Below are 14,089 nucleotides of genomic sequence, written 5' to 3' on the forward strand. Positions count from 1 at the left end.
CTTGCACATTGATTTCACATAATAATACCCAGTGACTCTTTGTTGAGTGGTTAATTGGAAAAAAAAAAACAGAATTGGGTGCATTTCGTCGGGGCACTGTCAAGAACATAGAGAAGCAGAAAAAATAAGAAAATGAACTATGTAATTGCAGCACACAAGAACTGACTACATTTTCCCCGATCACACATCATTACACAAACAGAGGCCTGAAGCAAACAAACCTTCTGCAAAAACAGCAACAACAAAAACTGTTGATGCTGTTGCACTGTGGGTTTATGTTGCTGTGGGAAAATGGTTTTGTAACTTAGCTAGGTAAATGCTGCAAAGCACCTACATGTAGCCTAATTTTAGTTTTATAATGACGTGTTACTTTTGTATCGTAAATGTTGTGTTATTATGGTTTAATGTTATATTGACCAAGGACTGAGCTTTTCTTGGCCTATAAATTTCTCGATGTAATCATCCATTTCATCCTCTACTAGGCCTACTTCATCCTCCCTTTACTTTTTCATATCAATTGCTCCACTGCGCAGTCGTTGTTTGTGGTAGCCTACATGAAGACCAAGGCTCATAGGTTGTTAGAGGTTGATCGCCTATGGCTGAACACAAGCTTGCAGATACTGTTGCTTTAGCGACTCTTCACCTTCCCTAGCGACCAAAAAATCTAGTGACTAGCGACAATCTGCTACTTTCTTCTTTTTCAACAAAGGTTTTTGAAGAAACTTTTAAAAGGTTGAAAACATTAAAATAAAAGTGTTAGGATTTTTTGGGGAAAGGTTGAAAAACGTTTTTCTAATAAAGGTTCAGAAAAAAAAGTTTTGAAAGGTTTCAAAAGAAAATTCCAAAAAAACGTTTTCATCGTTGATGAGTACCTGATGAGGGCTCTACTATACTTTGGGGTACTCTATTGTACTTTGCTCTGCTTTACTCTGTTATAGGCTTCTCTGTTCTCATCTCCCCACTCCTCTTCTCTCCTTTCACTGTGTATGTGAAAAAAGGTTAAAATATTTTCAAAAAAAACTGTTAACTTGATTGTTATTCAATTGATTTACTTAATTTGTGATTCAAATACATTATCTTGAGTATTCATGCATGTTTATATGAGTCACAACTGCCTCTAAGTCTAAAAGATGGAAAAACTGAGTCCTATATGGACCTGTCATGAACTATTCCAGACTTTTACAAGCTAATAAATAGAGCAGGGCTATCACCAAACAAGGCACTCTGAGCTGCAGAACAAGAAGAGGTAGGGGATAAGTTCAGCTGGTTAGCATCTACAGTGGTACTACTTTATATCATGTATATTTTAATAGCCATGTAACTAAGTAGTCATCATAGAATACCTATCATAAAATATTAATAGTAAGTTGTAATATCAATTGTCCTTTCTGTTGCAGTTGGAACCCATTATCAGCAACTACAAAAGCAACAACCATACAATATGGTTATGGTAACAAATGTTTCTGATATTACAGTCATGCTGATAATGGAGCCTCTTGCTTTAACTACTTTTTCCATTTATCCAGCATTCGTTTTTGGGACCCTTACTTATGTTATCATAGTGTTTTGTAATTTAATGGTTTTAACAGCAATTGGCCTGAACAGGAGATTGCATAACCCCATGTTTATTCTACTCTTCAACATGACTGTTAATGACATGATGGGCACCACTGCTTTCTTTCCTCAAATGCTGCTGAGCATCTTGACCCAGAACAGGTCCATCTCCTATACTGCATGTTACATACAGGCTCTTCTTACACACATGTACGGAGGAGGTTCCTTACTTATTTTGACTGCCATGGCATATGACAGGTATGTTGCCATTTGCCGTCCACTAAGGTATAACTCCATTATGACGCCGACTCACTTGATTCGACTAATCATCATGATTTGGGTCCTCAACATATTTCTGATGATGATGCTGTTGGGTTTGCTCTTACGTTTTGAAATCTGCAGAACGACTATAGTGGACATGTACTGTAATAACCCCTCTTTACTCAAGTTAATCTGTGAGGACACACGTTTGAACAATTACTACGGTTTGGCTCTTATAGCCTTCTACCAAGGCCTTTCAGCCTTTGTTGTTGGATTCACATACTTGCAGATCCTGCTCACCTGTGTTATGAATAAGCAATCTGATGCCAAGAGTAAGGCCATTCAAACCTGTGGCACACACCTGGTGGTGTTTTTGTTCTTGGAGTGTAACTCATGCTTTGCTCTGACAGCTCATCGGTTTGAGAGCGTGTCCCCTTTCCTCAGAAGGGCTTTTGGAGTGTCAGTTATGGTGTTTCCTCCCTTAGTAAATCCTCTAATATATGGTCTGAAAACAAAAGAAATTCGACAGAGTTTTAGGTTACTTTTTAAAAGAAATGCTTTCTCATGATGACCATGACAGCCACGAATGTAATATCCCTTGAAACCAGGTTTTAATATCAATCATAATGAATTTAATGAATGTTTATAGTGTAACATACTATATGAAACTGTACATTCAAAGTAATGGTAAAATAAATTAATACACAATCCTCATTCATGTCTACACTGTCAGTATCCATACAACGTCTTTGGTTAACTGTTTATTCATACTTATATGTACAATTGAGTGCAGCTGTCATAGTACAGTGTTTATGTCCATAGTGGGTTGTTTTACTGTTACACTGCCCAATCATCAGAATGAAGTACTATACTGTAACAATATTATTGTTGCACTGTGGCAGGTAAAAAAACTGAGTTAATACAGAAATACTGTTAGAACAGTGCACTTCTGATCCTTGATTTTCTGCTGTATTTACCTTATTACACTATTTGTATGTTGCTTTAAACTCATCCTGTAAATTGATACAATTTAATTTAAAGTTCCTTATAAACCTTTTTGTAAAAAATAAAAAGGATTATAGAGATGAATGTGCTTGTGCTTTATCTTGATGCCTTACCTTTATGTACACATGGAAAGCTATAAACATTTAACGTTTGATGAAAAAAGGTTTCACTGCAAGGCTCAGTCAGTGGCGTGTCCAGATGTTTTTGACTAGGTTGGTCCAAATGGGGCAGATTTATGCAGGGGTGGTATGAGGTACAACAGTCACATTTGAACATTTTGGCATTAATTTACTATTCGTCTCCATTACCTATATGTACTTTAATTACTAATTAAAGTGGAATTACTCGTTACGGTGTCTTACATTCCTGTGTTAAAAGTTTAATTCAGAATATAAATAGACCTACCAATTACAACACAACAGAGTGGCATACAAATCTTCCATACTTTATTTAAAGAAATTGTCCTTCCAATAGTAGGCTATACAAAAGAAAACAAAAGGTGGGCATATCAATGGCGCCCGGGGCCAAGAGCCCACCCGTGTCCTGGCCAGGACCGGGGCAGGAGAGCATCTGTTCTGCATGTTTTTTTGTAGTGGGGTTATTAGGGGTAACTGCAAGCGAGCACGAAAACATGAAAATCACAAGCACAATCACAGGCACAAACATCATGAGCACTGCTATATTTGTAACTCCAGGAATCTGTGTTTGTGTGTCACCGATATCTTAATAGTCGACTTCATCACGGGCACGGTGCACTAATAATATGTCTAAAAAAGGATCTGTGGTTAACACAAGCTTAAAGGCAGGGTAGGCAAGTTGTGTGAAGCTAGCTATTTTAGCTTCTTTTTGACACAATTCAAACCAAAATATCCCACCTCCTCCCTTCAAAGCCACTCTCACAAAACTACAGTAAGTAGAGGGGCAGAGTGCACGCAGGTAGGTAGGTAGACAGACAGGTAGCCCATTCAATCAATAGTCAGGGTACACCTTAATGATTGGTCGTGTTTATTACGGTATTGCGACACCCACAGATGTTGGAAGGATTTCTTATTACCATCAAACCTTTCAATGTATTGGTTGATATCAAGACGTGACAGTACTTTCGGCAAATATTACAAAAATGGCTTCTCAACAACAACATTGCCTACCCTGTCTTTAAGATGTTGTAGCCTATTTAAGAAGTAAGTGCGCAAAATCTGAAGTTGAAAACTCAGTGGTGGGGACGTTGAAGACATGCGGCCATGGTGTAGTTTGAAGTTAGCCTAGCTTTTAACTTCTGGCAATTACATTTATGCTTAAAAACCCATAAAGCTTATGTTTTCTGTTATTTTGCAGAACAAAATGTTTTCCACATAGATTATTTTCAGCGATAATCCAAATTCCATTGGAAAAATACATAGACTGTATCCCATAGGCTTTTTGTCGATAGAAGGGGGGCAAAGGCCTACTCATAGGGCCTACTGGGCCTACTCTTTGACAAGGGCGATGCCAACTTCTGGGTTGCCCACAAAAAGATGTCCTTCCTGCAACACTTTATTAGTTACCCTGCAGCGCCACTAAGTGGCACACCTGTGTTACAACTTATATGTCAATTTCAGTGAATATGCAATAAGTTGTTCTGATGATCACAAAGGCATAGCACATGTTAAATTGTGAGCATTACAATTTATTTTATAAACTTTTGTTATTATATGATATTATAATTTTTAAATTGTATGTAATGCATATTTGTGAGTTGTGTTTGTTTTGACTTTGACTAGCTGAAAATAGTGGAAAGTCCTGAAGACTGTAATGTAGTAGCTTTGCAGTCAGACTGGCTTTACAAGTCTTTGGTTTGGTTAGATTCATACTTTATCTTGTTGTTTGTGATTCGACATACGAAGGTTAGTCGTCATTATACGTTGTCTGTAGTCTGCAGAGTAGCTGTGCTTTGCAACTACCGAAATGTCAGTTAATCAATTTTCTACATTTTTATTTGGTTCATTATGTAAAAATGTTGACTGTATTCCCCTACCCACCATAGTAAATGCCTTGTTTGTGACCACTTACTTGGCGATTAAACACAATTATGATTCTGATCAAGTCACAGGCAATCAATCACTGTCCTTAAATGGTCTGAGGTAGAAAACTGTGAATCTGTTGGAGTAATTAACAAAAACCATTTTAATAGTATCCATTGTAGTTACACCATAATAACAATGAGGCACATATGAGTAGCCTATATTATACATAACAAGCAACACTAAAGATAATATTTAAGATAACAATTAAGCACATTACAACTTTGATGTCACATTTGAAACTGCTGTATGCTTTAGTAGCACATACTTCATCTGAATCATTAAGTATTGTTGGACTAACAAAAATGTAGGACAATTTAAAAGTTTACAGTTGTACAATGTATGGGAACATCTTTATATGAAGGTTTTTATCATTTACTAACATGTTATGTCAAATAGAAGTCAAGGTTACATTGAGACAGTGTTTACTTGAACTTTCAGGCCACCTGTCCCAGGTAACTGAAAGAAGAGTTGTTTCAGTTTCACTTTAATTTCTTTACTTTTAATCCCATATATCAGTGGATTGAGGCTCGGAGAAACCACTGCAAATAGCATCCCCATCATCTGCTGAAGCAGGCGTGGACTACCTTGAAACCTATACACTAAGACAATAAATATCCCTGTGATTTCATAAATGAGAAAAACAAGCAAATGAGTGCCACACGTGTTTATAGCCTTTAACTTAGCCCCTGGGTCTTTGTTTTTAAAGCAAGTGTAGATGATCCATGAGTAGGAATATAGAACAGAAAACAAACCAATACCCTGGTACACTCCAGTGATTAATAAGCCGTAGATATTGTTCACACTTGTATCGGTTGCACACGTTGCTTGTAAGAGGGTAACATTGTCACAGTAGACATTCACTAAAACAGTTTTACAGAACGGAAACCTCAACATAAGTCCTAACAACACAGTTATTAGTATAATGTCAACCAACCAAACACAAACAATTAGGTTTCCAACAAGGCCCTTTGTCAAAATAGTGTGGTATCTTAAAGGATAGCAGATAGCTACATATCGATCTAAAGCCATTACAGACAATATAAAGAGTGTGGCCCCTCCGTATATGTGAAGGCAGAATGCTTGACCAAGGCAAGCTAAGAAACTGTTATATCTGAATTCAGACATTATTTCGGACAACACCTTGGGAATCATGGCACTGATGCCTATCAAGTCGTTGATTATTAAATTGCAAAGCAACATGTACATAGGTTCATGTAGACTTTTGTTAACAGCTATGACCAAAAGCAAAGCTAGATTACACAACACTGAAAAAGTATACAAAACAGAACCTATGAATACAAACCCTAACTTGCCATTATTGCTCAACTCCATTGCACCCATGGTGAAAACTGAGTTAAGTACATCCATTGTATTGTTTCCCATTGCAAAGTTGCAACTCACTGTTACACACCTGCAGTGAGGATGTTGAAATGTCTTCCTGATTAGTTATAATACCAGACTTTAGTGAGAGACTGTTTAAGTCAACCAACCAAGACATGCACATTGCCTTACTTCATCAAATATCTGAGGATACCTGTGGATATCTGTGAAAATGTCCCAAGAATGGTTATAATATAACACTTGTATGTGGTTATATAAGACATGTGAAGATGCATTAGTTTTGAAGGAAAGGATTGGATGATAATAATTAGGGGGAGGGGAGGTCATCATGTTTAATGCACTAGTAATAATAACTAATAACCACCACACTAGCCCCACCAGGACAACAGTCAACCTGCTAGACTCTAGCTGAGCTGTGAACCAATAGTAGAGGAGTCACAATGTGCAATTGGCAGTGCACTGACCAATAGTTGGGTTTGGATGGTGTGTTGCTGAGCAGACGTAGCGAGAAACATCTCATGTAATTCACTGACCACCTCAAGCTAGATTCCAGTGCTTCTGAAAGCGGCACATGGACATAAGGATTCGTAAACATTCCCTAAATCATCTTGCCTACCAACACCAATATATGTTGTTTCTAATGTCACAACGTGTTGACAATCCTCCTGTGAGTTAGTTTGAAGTCACTGCTCAGATTACACACGAGGTGTGAGGCCTCAACGGGAGGCTCAGTACAGTGGTTGTGTTTGCTGTAGGCCTACTGCTTTCCTAACAATTTAGAAGTCAAGTTTTTTTGACCTCCCACAGTAGTAGAAACAGCACAATGGAAAGCCACTCAAAATCGAAGTTACTTGTAATCTCTGGGCATAACCGTCTACACCGACTCCGTCGGTTGCAGATGGGTATGTTTCCAGGCTGTGTATATCAACGCCCTGTATTTTTTTGTTTGCCCTTCGACTGGTTAGCTCCTGCGATTCCCACACAGCAGAAGTCTAGTTAGCTCTACAATTTACCGGGGGCCGGGGCTAAGTCTGAATCTAGGAACAAAACGAAGCACAGCTGCCAGCCAGGACTGGTTCTATACGGGGGCCCACAGGGGCCAGGGCCCCTGTAAAAATGTCCCTGGCCCCCCCTGTGGCCCCCCTGAGCTGCCTGTAAGAAAAAAGTAAAGAAAAAGAAAAAAGTTTTTCTTGTTCTAGTAGTCATCATGAAATGAGGAAGGGACATTGCGGCTAGGCAGGCTATTTTGTTTCTTCTTTTTTTTTGGGGGGGGGGGTTGGTGCCCTTTTTTCAGGCCAGAGCAACTGCCCTTCAAAATTCCTGTGCATGTCCCATACTGCAACTGTTATTGTTTATTATTGTAGGTCTAGTGTATGTTTTAAATATATCCATATCTTAATAATCAAATTCCCAAGTTGTCCTTGTTCCTTGTGTCTTTCAAACCATTCAAATAGCCTATCTTGTTGCAATCTAGTGACACATACTCAATAGTATGTTTCGTCTTCCAATTCGCTATGTGGCGCTGTCAGTTCAAACGAGGGTCCTGAAACTGCTGTCCTGAAACTACAGCCAGAGAATGTCTAATATTCACCAGAGAACCATACAGATAACAGAGCTTGGAGAGTCTTGCCATTCCCTATTAAGCTCCATTGTACCGGATTTGGCTGTAGTTCCACCAGAGTCCCACTGGGGGTGATCGCGAGCGAGTGCATGTTGAATGGGAGTCTAAGGAGCTAAACGGCTAAATTGGTCTCTTTCGTCTGATTGTCATTGAGAAATCTCCGATTTGATTGTAGTTTTGCATTATGTCCTTTTGATTTCTTACAGGGTGAGTCATTGTTCCCCATAACACCCTAGCATTCTGCTAATGAATGCTGATTGGTTAGTGAAGGACTAATAGAACAATTATTTGTTTGTAAACATTCGGGATGCGCGCGCAATGTGGTTGCAGAAAACCGGGAAAGGATAGCATTTTAAATGGCAAAAGGACCACACGGATAATACAAATAGTTAGATTTAAAAAGACCCAAAAGGTCGAGGAGGACAGCCTTTAAAAGAGAAAACGATTACCCATTGATTTGTCGCATCAGAATTTTGATTTGGGTCACGAAAGTCTTGACATTGAGTGAGAATATCGCCCGGTAGACCGCATAGTCGGGCGGAAGCCATGTCTTCACGTCATGTCAAAGTTAATAATTTTACAGTTTTACAGTCAATTCAACATCTAAAAAGTCGAGCAGGGCAGCTTTCAAGAGATATGGGAATTCTGCTTTTAGCCAGCTGGTCCGATTATTTTTGTTATTTGTCTAACACTGGCAATCTGAGTGAGACTGTGTCCCCGTTAGACTGTTTTGACGCTAGCCTCAGTCAGACTCGCTCTCTGGCAGTGTGCACAATGTTGTATTTCATTCCATTCTACACCAGCAACGTCAGGGAGGACTGCCTAATGTAGATACGAGCCTGATGAAGATAGCCAGCATCTCGGATTTCTTTAACCGAGCCTGTTTCATTCGTCAATTGCCTGAGGTACTAACGTTAGCCAGGCTAGTTTTGCCCGGTCACTTGGTCAGGCTATTTAAGGGTATCAGGGTCAAGTGACTTTTGTGCATAGACAAGTGAAACGTAAATGTATTTGTCCAAAGGCCAAGAGCCTCAAAAAGTTAATATCAATCCCTGCAATCCAGTGGCCAGTGATATATGATGACCTGATCGACCAGGAAGAAGTTTGTCTTTTGGAACCGACATGCGCAGTTGAGCCTGCTTGACAGTTGTCTGACATAGGGTGATAATTGGTCTATACAACCAGAGCTCCCATTCAACATGCACTCGCTCGCGATCACCTCCAGTGGAACTCTGGTGGAACTGCAGCCTAATAGGGAGTGGCAAGGCTCTCCTTAAACAGGCTCTGCCTAAACGGTCAAACGTCTATGTAGTGTAAATACTTAAGTTCTTTGGGGGGGGTGGGAAAATAATAAATACAATTAATAAATATATGAGAGAGAACAATGGTTGTGCTCGCCAAAGGCCTGAACAAACCACATAATAATATAGGCTATGTGAGAGAACAAAGGTTGTGCCTGCCAAAGACAAGCACAAAAAAAACATCAGTTTGCCTCACTATGTTCTACTAAGTCATGTTTGGTGATATGCACCTAAAACGCTTATAGGTAGCTTAGGAAAGAAGAAAGTTCTGCTTGGAAATTCCAGCCTTGGACTTTGAATGGGACACACCTAGGCTATACAATTCCTGTGTGTAAACACAACTATAATGTGGAAGAAAAGTCTGAATCTGTTTGAGTAATTAACAAAAACAATTTTAATAGTATCCATTGTAGTTATACCATAATAACAACAAAGCACATGAGAAGGCTAGTCTATGTTATACATTACAAGCAACATAAAAAATAATATTTAAGATCACAATTAAGCACTTCATAACTTTAATGTCACATTTGTAACTGCTGTATGCTTTAGGAGCACATACTTCATCTAAGTCCTTGAGTATCGTTGGACTACATTTTGGATTTTTTAAATGTTTACAGTTGTACAATGTATGGGAACATCTCTATATAAATGGTTTTATCATTTACTAACATGTTATGTCAAATAGAAGTCAAGGTTACATTGAGACAGTGTTTACTTGAACTTTCAGGCCACCTGTCCCAGGTAACTGAAAGAAGAGTTGTTTCAGTTTTACTTTAATCTCTTTACTTTTAATCCCATATATCAGTGGATTGAGGCTCGGAGAAACCACTGCAAATAGCATCCCCATCAACTGCTGAAGCAGGCGCGGACTACCTTGAAACCTATACACTAAGATAGTAAACATCCCTGTGATTTCATAAATGAGAAAAACAAGCAAATGAGTGCCACACGTGTTTATAGCCTTTAATTTAGCCCCTGGGTCTTTGTTTTTAAAGCAAGTGTAGATGATCCATGAGTAGGAATATACAACACACAACAAACCAATACCATGGTACACTCCAGAGATGAATAAGCCGTAGATATTGTTCACGCTTGTATCGGTTGCACACGTTGCTTGTAAGAGGGTAACATTGTCACAGTAGACATTCACTAAAATAGTTCTACAGAACGGAAACCGCAACATAAGTCCTAACAAGACAGTTATTAGTGTAAAGTCAGCCAACCAAACACAAGCAATTAGGTTTCCAACAATGTCCTTTGTCAAAATAGTGTGGTATCTTAAAGGATAGCAGATAGCTACATATCGATCTAAAGCCATTACAGACAATATAAAGAGTGTGGCCCCTCCGTATATGTGAAGGCAGAATGCTTGACCAAGGCAAGCTAAGAAACTGGTATATCTGAATTCAGACATTATTTCGGACAACACCTTGGGAATCATGGCACTGATGCCTATCAAGTCGTTGATTATTAAATGGCAAAGCAACATGTACATAGGTTCATGTAGACTTTTGTTAACAGCTATGACCAAAAGCAAAGCTAGATTACACAACACTGAAAAAGTATACAAAACAGAGCCTATGAATATAAGTATTAACTTGCCATTATTGCTCAAATCCATTGCACCCATGGTGAAAACTGAGTTAAGTACATCTATTGTATTGTTTCCCATTGCAAAGTTGCAACTCACTGTTACACCTGCGTTGAGGATGTAGAGATGTTATAATATAACACTTGTATGTGGTTACATAAGACATTTGAAGATTCATTAGTTTTGGAGGAAGGGATTGGCTAATAATAATTAGATTATTCAGGGGGAGGTCATCATGTTTAATGCACTAGCAATAATTAATAACCACCACACTGGCCCCACCATGACAACAGTCACCCTGCTAGACTGGAGCTGAGCTGTGAACCAATAGTAGAGGAGTCACAATGTGCAATTGGCAGTGCACTGACCAATAGTTGGATTTGGATGGTGTGTTGCAGAGCAGAAGTAGCGAGAAATATCTCATGTAATTTACTGACCACCTCAAGCTGGATTCCAGTGTTTCTGAAAGCGACACATGGACATAAGGATGTTGTCAATATGTTTTCCATGTTATTGGGTGGCTGGTTGAGGACCAGTAAACAATCTATGAAAATTAGAATTTCAATTGTCAATGAACTTGTAGTAAAACAAATCATCAGTTTGCCACAGTAAGATATGTTTTTATTCATGTTTGGTGCTGTGCCCTTAAAATGCGTGTAGGTAGGAAAGAGGAAAATTCAGCTTGGAAATTCCAGCCTTGGACTTTGGATGGGACACACATACCTTAGCTATACAATTCCTGTGTAAGCACAACTATAAATGCTTATTACAAATGTACTGTACTGTAAGCAACATGCTGATTCCTAAAATGGGAGAAATATGCACTCTGATGCACCATGGCTCCAACAAGTAGTTGAATTGGGCTGTTTCTACCCAAAGGTAAGGTAAAACATTAGCAATTATTTTAATAAAGTGACAAGGGTTTTAATATAGAAGCTTATGAAAATGTGACTTGAGTGAATGAAAACCGGGTCTTCGATAGAAGATGTCCATTGGAAATGCCTGGAAGGCCTTCACTAGAGTCTTTGTTCACCCTAGATCTTGTTATTGAAGACAGTTCTTGACAACCCTATGTATTGTAGCAACCACTGTGTTTACTTTCTTTCAAACTTTATTAACAAGCTCATTAACTTAATGACTGTTTTGTTTACAGGAGTGATGGAAAGACACGGTTCTCTGGCTGCTCTCCAGAGTGCTAACTTTGGGACCGAGCGTCACGGGAACGCTTGACACAGAGTAAACAGTCACAAACACTGTCTAGAGGATCAACACCTAGGTGGTGTCAACTTCCTTCCTTTGATTATTTCTCAGATTATGATAGCACTATAATTATGTCCACTTATCTCATGCATTTACACTAAAAGTTATAAAAAGGTGTCGGTTATGGCTAATATTAGATGTTAATGCTAAGGTGCAACTGCATCACCACAATAACCATATGGTAATAAAATATTGAGAACATGCATAATTCATTTGTAACTATTTTATTGAATGTTCACATTTGTCGCATCACTTAGTTGAGCCAACCTAACTATTCAACATGCATCATTTAGAAACTGATAGAGTATGTTAGAAAACAATGAGTGTTTGTAAGGACACACTTCATTCTCCTCATATGAAAGATCACACAATATTATTTATTAAATCATGTCATAATTCATGTCATAATTTTCTGTTGAAACTAGTTCACTTTTTTTCCCAAAGGCCTGACATATAGTAGGCCTCATTACCTTCTGTTAGAGGCAGTTTGCTGCCTCATACCATTTTACCACTAGATGGCAGTCAAATACATTGGCAGTACATACTGTAGGTTCATCCAATGTAGAGATGCTGAATGTCAAGTACATACTGTTCAGTAGTTTCAAGTTTTTTACTGTCAGGTGCACAGAACAACACAAGGTCAGACTGGAGTCGGAAATTCTTAGGACAAGACAACGCAAACAACCTGGCATAACATAACATATAAGTACTAAGAACATCTATGATAAGCTAAAATAGAATAGAAATACAATTATTATAAACTTCCTAAATATACAAAATTGTATGCAATATACAATATCATATACCAGACCTCTAACACACATAATGACCTATACTAACCTTATAGACCTAACTAAGCTAAGACAAAACCTATACTAACCTAAGACAAGTGGGGTAAGTTAGTGCAATGGTGCAATAATGAATTGAAAGTGACAGTGTGGAAAGTGGCTAGTGAGAAATGTATCAATGTAAAGTGACCAGTGAGAAATGTATCAATGTACATATCAGTGTCCATTTAGAAGCCTGATGACGCTTGGATAGAAAATATTGTCCACTCTGCTAGTGCGAGACCGAATGCTACGGTAGCGCCTGCCAGAGGGCAACGGGATATAGAGACTGAAGGATGGGTGGTAACATTCTCATAGGATTCTGCTGGCTGTCTGCACGTTGATATAGGCGCTTCCTATGCAACGTACATTAGCAGCTAGCATATTTCATCACAGACTAGCGTTGATTTAATTATTATAGCATTAAACAAGCAGACACTGCTGGACAACATAAACAAAGAGACTTGATCAAAAACGAACCTGCAATTCTTGAGTCTGTGTTAATGACAAGGGTCATCTGTGATTTATATGCACGTGTTAAAATGTTTGTCATAACGCCATTATCTAAGTTACAAAAAAAGCACTACCATGTAAAGCATTGTTATTGTTTGCATGATTCTAAAGAGACATTACAGGGCTTGATTAGAAGGCTCTGCACTTTCTGACAATACCACTAGATGGCAGTAAAATAATATTCACAGTATATACTGTAAATACACAATATTTGATGACACGTAGGCCTGACTGCAGTGCTGTATTCCTGTATTAAGGTAATTAAGATAAGATGTAGTAGAGGCTGTGTGTTAAGGACATTGCTCTGATCCAAGACATTTTAAACAATAAACACATTTTAATGTGGTGAATAAGTTTTGTTTAAAGCCTCAACAGAATTGTACAATGACCACCTAGTAGGTTTGTTTGCATGCTGAAGGCCAGTTAGAAGGAAAGTTATTTGGACAAGCCAGTTGAAGAGTGTGACATGAACGGATTAAACGGATGTGACATAATGCAGGTCAGGTTGGCAGGTCAATCTCAGACCAGTGGTCAGGCTGCTCTTGTTAAGAGATGTGTCTGTAAATTTGTTATCGGGAATATCACAACCAGGCCACAAGGATGTTCACTTAACATGTAGTTGACTCAGGATCAACTCCCAGCTCTCTATCAGTCACTTTGGTGTTGTGATTGTGATCGATGAGTCTTTCCTTGGAGGTCAAAGGATCACTGAGTTTAATCCTGAAGATAAACCTCACATTATGATGTAA

General features: G+C 38.6%; 3 protein-coding genes across 3 annotated transcripts; 1 reads left to right on the forward strand and 2 right to left on the reverse strand.

The window, feature by feature from the left end:
* Nucleotides 1-1,447: 1,447 nt before the first annotated feature.
* On the forward strand, nucleotides 1,448-2,383 carry LOC124477994 (putative gustatory receptor clone PTE03). The gene has a single exon (XM_047036077.1). It carries the CDS (start codon nucleotides 1,448-1,450, stop codon nucleotides 2,381-2,383), a length of 936 nt encoding a protein of 311 aa, XP_046892033.1.
* A 2,905-nt stretch (nucleotides 2,384-5,288) lies between these two features.
* LOC124478040 (olfactory receptor 4A5-like) lies at nucleotides 5,289-6,008 on the reverse strand. Its single transcript, XM_047036147.1, has 2 exons — nucleotides 5,829-6,008; nucleotides 5,289-5,444 (listed from the first exon to the last, which is right to left on the reverse strand). Exons 1-2 carry the CDS (start codon nucleotides 6,006-6,008, stop codon nucleotides 5,289-5,291), a joined length of 336 nt encoding a protein of 111 aa, XP_046892103.1.
* A 3,835-nt stretch (nucleotides 6,009-9,843) lies between these two features.
* LOC124478042 (olfactory receptor 52Z1-like) lies at nucleotides 9,844-10,779 on the reverse strand. Its single transcript, XM_047036150.1, has one exon. It carries the CDS (start codon nucleotides 10,777-10,779, stop codon nucleotides 9,844-9,846), a length of 936 nt encoding a protein of 311 aa, XP_046892106.1.
* Between the last annotated feature and the right edge of the window lie 3,310 nt (nucleotides 10,780-14,089).

The sequence above is a fragment of the Hypomesus transpacificus genome, chromosome 15 (assembly GCF_021917145.1).
Source record: "Hypomesus transpacificus isolate Combined female chromosome 15, fHypTra1, whole genome shotgun sequence".
Classification (NCBI taxonomy): domain Eukaryota; kingdom Metazoa; phylum Chordata; class Actinopteri; order Osmeriformes; family Osmeridae; genus Hypomesus; species Hypomesus transpacificus.